The sequence below is a fragment of the Chrysochloris asiatica genome, unplaced genomic scaffold, assembly GCF_000296735.1.
Source record: "Chrysochloris asiatica unplaced genomic scaffold, ChrAsi1.0 scaffold00004, whole genome shotgun sequence".
Taxonomy (NCBI): Eukaryota; Metazoa; Chordata; class Mammalia; order Afrosoricida; family Chrysochloridae; genus Chrysochloris; species Chrysochloris asiatica.
Genome location: NW_006408522.1, coordinates 16,811,979 through 16,819,086, shown reverse-complemented (window position 1 = coordinate 16,819,086; position 7,108 = coordinate 16,811,979). Strand labels below are relative to the sequence as shown.

The window sequence follows — 7,108 nt, the reverse complement described above, 5'->3', positions numbered from 1 at the left end:
GCATACCTCATGTGTTGCTGTCTTCCCTACAGACCTATCTATGGTGTGCATACCTCATCAGTGTTGCTGTCTCCCCTATAGACCTATCTATGGTGTGCATACTTCATCAGTGTTGCTGTCTCCCCTTTAGACCTGTCTATTGCTTGACTGAAAATGGAGCCACAGGGGTGAGTTCTGTTCCAAACCTGAAGGGTAACCAAGGGCCAGTCTCAGGATTCCACCAGTCTGTATCTAACCAGTAAGCTTAGTCTTTTTTATAATTTTGAGTTTTGTTTCATATTGTCTCCCACTCTATCCAGGACCTTCTAATGTGATCCCTTTCAGAGCAGTTGGTAGTGGTAGCCAGGGCACAATCTAGCTCTTCAGGGCCATGCAGAGTGATGGTCAGGTGATCCATTAAGCCATTGGACTGATTGTTCTAAGAAGTACTTTTACAAATAAAAGTTGAAGAAAAATTGTTCAGCGTATCCAAAGTGCCCAGTAGTGAAAGGGGAAAAGAAAAAGGTGTTAGCACCTTTTGTTCCAGAGCAAGGTCTGTGCTACTGCTCATACATACACTGACTACTGAGAATCTCCCGGCAGCTCAATGGCATATTTGTATAAAGAGAACAGTCATTATCTGCTGCTCCTAGAATTACTGGGACTCATATGCACATAACATATTCACACTAGCACTTGAAAGATTAAAACTAAGAGATAGATAGTGGGATAAATAAAGCTCCTATTTATGTAGTAACTACAATGCATCATCAGCTGCTCCTTGGAAACCCTAACAGAGTTCTATGAGTTGGAACCAACTTGACAGCACTTAACAACAGTGCACCAAGAGCTAGGGGATAGGTGGTAGGTTGTTAACTGCACGACCAACAGTTCAAACTACCACAGGAGAAAGATGAGGCTGTCTGCACCTGTAAAGATTTACTCTCAGAAACCCTGTATAGGTTTGCTATGAGACGTAATTGGCTTGTTGGCACTGGGTTTGTTTACGAACTAGGGCAGGTACCGGACATGCATATGTTTTCTAATACTTGGAAAAAGTACTGTTTCCCCATTTGCAGATGGGAAATTAATACTCATTAAAGTAAAGCTTTAATGAGATGGATTGGCCAGGTGGCAGCATCGATGGACTCAAGCGTGGCAACAGTAGTGAGATTGGCCCAGGATCGGGCAGTGTTTCGTTCTGCTGTGCATAGGGTTACTATGAGTCAGTACCAACTCAATGGCACCTAATAACAACAACAACAACAACAAAGTAAAGCAACTTGTGCCAGAGATAGAATTCATCTGTGGAACTGTTGGTCATCATAGCTATGCTCTCTTCATTATAACTGTCTTTTTTTAGAAAAAGTTAAGACCTGGATGACAATGGATAAAGATAGTGAATAGTTAGGTAAATTATGAAGATGACATACTTCTTCCTCTTTTTTTTGCCCCGGACATTTCAGTTTGTGGTATCATTAAAATTAGAAACGTGTTTGCAAGTTAGCATTAACTATAAGAAAACAAAAGCTTGCCAGTGTCACAGGTCAGTGTGTGCATCTTCATACAGGATACTCACTAAACCACCTGAAGATCTGGAAGAAACCAGCTGCAAGTTTCCTGTTTTTATCAAACATGCTCCTTGCCCTCTACACTGGGTTAGTTCATCAGCGAGGTACCCTTGATGTCATGAGCCACATTCAAGAACTCTGTTACAAGAGTCATAATACATCTTCAGCTTCAGTGTTCGTAATGATGCCTTGCCACTCTACTCCTTACTACAGGTAATAAAGGGTTCTCTACTATTAAGACAGACTACTTAAACATTCCCTTTTAGACTCTGAATTTAAATTATTATTGATCAGTGATCAAATGGTTTCAGGAAATTCAAAACTCACTCTTATTTATTCACTGATTGATTTTAGAAATCATTTGAATGTATCAATGAAAATGATGTATCACTTTTTAAACTTTATTGTTAATGTAAATAAACCCCTCAAATGAATCTGATTTAAATGTGGGATAAATCATTTTATAGGCATTTGATAGTTTTCTCAGTAAAGAAATTCAGCTATCACTGATCTTTCTACAAATCATTTTGATACATCTTTTACTTATACTATTTTGGGTTAATTTCAAAGCACTGGATTCTAATCATTTACAATAAGACTGTTGTCCTGAACTTAAAACTGGTCTTTTGAACATCAGTTGTCTTATCTATATAAAATTAGGGAATTGAATTAGATGGTGTTCTATGCTTGAATTAAGTGGTTCTGAAAATGTAAAATGCTAAAATCACATCAAACATGCAGGACATTAAAGTTTCCCACTGGCTCTGTTCTTTGTATCTCAGCAAGTCTTCCTTCCATTTGCCTAATGATGGTAGTAGGACAAAGCTGCCAGCTTTCACTTTCCTACACAAAGCTCTACTCCTGTTTAACTCATTCTGGCTTTAAACAATTCATTTTTCATGTGTGCACATCAGAGCACTTGACTTATGCACATAAACATAATTTTAGTGGAATTAAACATGTTTGGAATATCTATCCAACTGGATATCTAATACCAGTTATTCAACCATTTGGAAAATAGTCTACCATGAACCACATGTTAGACGGAAGACCTCAAGGATTTCCAACCACATTAAACTAAGAGTATGGTTGAGAGAGGTACTTTCCTCTCTCCCTCACTCTAGTGATAACACTACAAAGAATATCATCAATTCTTGAGTTACCACGATGCTCCCTATGCATAGTTATAGTGGTCATCTCAGGCGTTGTATATACCAAGCTCACCGTAAACTCTCTCAAAGCACACAACGGAGGAAAAAAATGCAGTGCCTGCTTTGGAGCAGAACCTACATCTCCAAAATGGTTATGAAATTTAAGATGAAAATTACTAGATCTTGAGCAAATTTACTTTGCATTTCATAGATAAAATAAGCCTCCACTGTATAATTACTTAGCTTTCTTTCTAATTGGACATCTTAACTCTTTGTATCAAGTGCAGTTTAATTTTTTTTTCTGAGGCAAACTTGTAAACATGGCTTTTTGCATGACCCAAGTAGCTCAGTTAAATTTGTCACGATTGACGTCAGAGATTAAAGCGTTTTTAAGCACTTTAGTCTCTCCAGGAATCCTGGTGTGGCACTGTGGGTTAATGCGCCAGACTGCAAAGCCATTGGAACTGCAAGGTTGGCAGTTCAGACTCACCAGTCACTCCTCGGAAACCCTATACAGGGTTGCTATGGGTCGGAACCGACTCGATGGCACTTAACAACAAAGTCTTTCCAAGCCACAGTAAAACCATTATTTATGTAGATGTTAATAAAGGAACATATGTTGCTGTCTACTAACTCTTATTTGTTGTTGTTAAATGCTGTCCAGTCAGTTCCTACTCATAGCAACCCTGTATAGAATTTCCAAGGAGTAACTGGTGAGTTTGAACTGCCAAGCTTGTAGTTCAAACCGACCTTGCAGCCCAGTGCTTATCCTACTGTGCCACACCAGGACACATTTGTAAGATTAAAAAAAAAAAAAACCAGAGAAGAACCTGTCATGTGGTTCATGACCAGTGTTTTCTACCTTGCTAAATAAGCCTAATTACACCTGTATTAAATAATTTACCTGATTGCCAGGGCCATTTAGTTCCTAGAATAGCTTCCTAATGCTAGAGAAAACTGAGTCCCCCAAGCTGGTAACTGACCACTGTAAAATGGAGTTTCATGAAGGTAATGCTGTTGCTACACAGATACGTGGTTTAGGGAAAACTACATTCATTGGAACCTGGTTTATAGATCTAGACTTCATATATAACAGAACATGAAATATCTTGAGACATTTGAATACTTTTTTTAAAACTCATAATTATAATTGCAACTTTATTTTTATAGCCATGTTCACTGCCCACTTCCAATGAGATTTCTCCAATGTCCCCCAGACCTGACTGGAAAAAGTCATTATCTTGATGAAGCAGATATATTTTACCTAAATCCCTTAAGCTGGTTATATAAAGAGTTTCACAATGTTTCCTCATTGCCTACTCACTTGATCATCTTCAGTGTTTTAGAAGAGGTAAGTAAGCATGGAAAACTCTTAATATTTTTATTTCACTTCAGGTTTAGCAAGTACTCAGTAAAAAAGATAATATTGGTATTTTATCATTGTCTTTTCCCCAGTTAAGATCAGCCCCAGTTTTGTAACTATGAAAGTATGTGATTATTAAGAAGACAGTTATAGTAAAGAAATTAGGTCATTCTGAAATTCTTCTTAGAAAAATGTAACCTTATTTACTGATGGGCGTGTTTTCTTTTTCTTTTTTTTAACTTGTAGAAAATAAGTGCTTTCCTAATTTCAAGAAGCTATGAAAAAACTGCTGTAATTTTCCACACTCATTGGCCAGAAGGTCGAATTGGAAGTCACATATACATCTATGAGCGGAAGTTAAAAGGAAAACTCAACAGATGAAATTCTGAGCTGTGCCTAGATCTTTCCCAGAGAAACGGACATTGCTAGGTAGAAATACTCCGATGCTAGTCAGATGTTACTTCTGTAAACACTGGGTACAATTCAAGGAACTAGCATAAAATCACTATGAAAAGCTTTACCAAATAGCACTACTGAGGAAATATACAAAATACCAGTATGAACTCACATATTAATACAGTGCCAGATTTAAAATAAAGACCTTTAGTTTTCCTCATGGTGTAGTTTTATTGTTTCTTCCACAATATTCAGATGTGCAAGAAATTTCACAAGAGAATAAGTCAGCAAGCTCATAAGAAGGCAGCAAATTCTTCACAAGTCAGCGGGCTCTTGAACCCACAAAAAGACAAGAAGCAAGTATAAGATTATAAAATATTATAGATGAAATTCCATCATAATGTACTTTCTTCAAGTTCTATTGCAAACTTAACACAAATATCAGTGTTAAATACATTTTGTCATATATGATGTGAGCTTGCTTTTTAAGCTCATACACTAAAAAGAAGTCTCACTTCATGCATGAAATCTATGGCATGCCTGGCTTCTTTAACAATAAAACTTACAGTTGAACATTTCCAGCACCAAAAAATTCAGCACAGCTAAACTACAGGAAAATGCAGGCTAGTAAGCTTTTGATTGATGCTTCTTAGTAATAGTATAAAGTCATCAAACTGATACTTAGAAATAAAAACATTGTCATCTCAATAATTTGACCTTAGTTTCAACACCAAACATTGTAGAAATCATTGTGTTTTGCTTACAGTTTTTAACTTAATCATGATGGTCAATATTTAGGATCAAAAGGTAACTGCCCCAATTCTATCTCCAGATTTGCCATATGTCTTCCATTAGTGCGACCATATTTATGCCATTTACCTTCCCTTTTATTAGGCTGTGGCTGAGGGGGCTTCTGCTCTTGTTTTCGATGCCTGGAGTTTTCAATATTTACCATACGTTGCTTTTTATCAGGTCGACTGAAAGCAGTAAACACATTTTTCATCTATGTTAGAGTTAATTTAATTTAGAAATAACTTTAATGTTTTTCTCCATTAATTTACAATCTGAACAGTTTAATAATAAAAGATATTAATTTGAAATATAACCCTATAATAATTATCCAGTGAACAGTAACTGACCTATGGAATTTAAAAAGTAGATTACTATAACTTGCCATAAAAGGGGGAAACGTTCAACAGGTAACATAAAATGTGACAATAAAATAATGAGATGTGTTTCCTTTTTATTTTTCCTTTCCTGTAAAAAATCAGTCCCTCTTCATCAGCTTCACTCCTCAGCAGAAATATGTACATATAACTTAACAAACACAAAGTTTCTAGCTAATTTTTCTCCCATCTAAGGTTCATAAGCAACACCTGCTTTTACTGCATTCCTCAATATCTGTATAGTCACGCTTTTGTCGCTGCTTCACTGAAACAATTCATATGACCACCTAATTCTAAAGGCAAGAAACATCTTAGCCATTTTTGTTGTTAACATTTGACATCTGAATATTATTTTTCTTGAGCTATTCAGATGTTCATGTCCCTCTGTCTAGTCTTATCCTTTTCTACAACCCCATAGATGCTGGTATTTCTCAAGAGCCTGACAGAAATCTCTAGCCTAGACTATGGAATGCGCACACCTATGCACCATGAGGGGCAGGGGAGTCCAACGTGCACAGAGCCAATGGCCAACTAAATCCTCCACTTGAATGTCAATAGGTACCACCAGCTTTGGGTGGTACAAACAGTTAAGTATTGGACTACTAACCGAAAGGTCATAGTCAAGAAAACCCTATGGAGCAGAGTTGTACTCTGACATACATGGGTCACTCACTTTGAAATTGACTCAACTGGAACTGACAGACATCTCCAAACACAATTTTCACCTCGAATTCCCCTGGTCCAAAACCTTTATCTTGGAAATGGTATCACTATCTGACTAGTGATCCAACCTAGAAATCTGGAAGTCATTACCACTTTCTACTTTGACAACAAAACCCACTAATTTTACTATCCTTCAAATCTGTCTTACCCTTACAACTATTATCCTAGTTCAGATACTACTTGGTTCATGTCTAGATTGTTTCAAAGAATTCCTTGTTTTCTACATTTACTCCTTTCAGTCCAACCTCTGGTGCTGCCAGTGACTTAAAAAGTCTTACTCCACCCACCTCTACAGTCTTGAGAGGTTCTCTATGTTCTAACAGGACATAGCCTTTCACATAAAATGGGGCCCTTCAATATCTAATTCTATTCATTCCCTAGCACTACCCTGACTCCTTGAGGTGGCATACTGTCCCATCTCCAAATCTTTGCAAATACAATTCCCTCTGAGTAGAATTGTTTTTAAGTACTGTAAAGTCAGTTCCGACTCAGCGACTCTGTATAGGGTTTCCAAGGAGTGGCTGGTACGCTTGAACCAATGATATTGCAGTTCAAACCAACTTTGCAATCCAGCGCATTAAGCCACAATGCCACACCAGGACTGAATAGAATGCACTCCCCTAATATGCTTCACTAGAAGCTCTGGTAGCATAGTGGTTATGAATCGGGCTGCGAACCTTAAGGTCAGCAGTTCGAAACTACCAGCTGTTCTGCGGGAGAAAGATGAGGCTTTCTGCTCCCGTAAAGATTTACAGCCTC

General features: G+C 37.5%; 2 protein-coding genes across 3 annotated transcripts in view; one reads left to right on the top strand and one right to left on the bottom strand.

The window, feature by feature from the left end:
* The window catches only part of PIGB (phosphatidylinositol glycan anchor biosynthesis, class B), a 36,214-nt gene extending 31,535 nt beyond the window's left edge, over positions 1 to 4,679 (top strand). The window contains exons 10-12 of the mRNA XM_006831628.1: positions 1,550 to 1,763; positions 3,872 to 4,052; positions 4,311 to 4,679. Coding sequence (XP_006831691.1) covers positions 1,550 to 1,763; positions 3,872 to 4,052; positions 4,311 to 4,445 — 530 coding nt within the window. The 3' untranslated portion in view covers positions 4,446 to 4,679. The remainder of the gene's footprint in view (positions 1 to 1,549; positions 1,764 to 3,871; positions 4,053 to 4,310) is intronic.
* A 568-nt stretch (positions 4,680 to 5,247) lies between these two features.
* Positions 5,248 to 7,108, bottom strand: part of CCPG1 (cell cycle progression 1) — a 28,877-nt gene continuing 27,016 nt past the window's right edge. For both annotated transcript variants that reach the window (XM_006831625.1, XM_006831626.1), the window contains one exon: positions 5,248 to 5,437. In XM_006831625.1, the coding sequence (XP_006831688.1) occupies positions 5,248 to 5,437 (190 nt within the window). The remainder of the gene's footprint in view (positions 5,438 to 7,108) is intronic.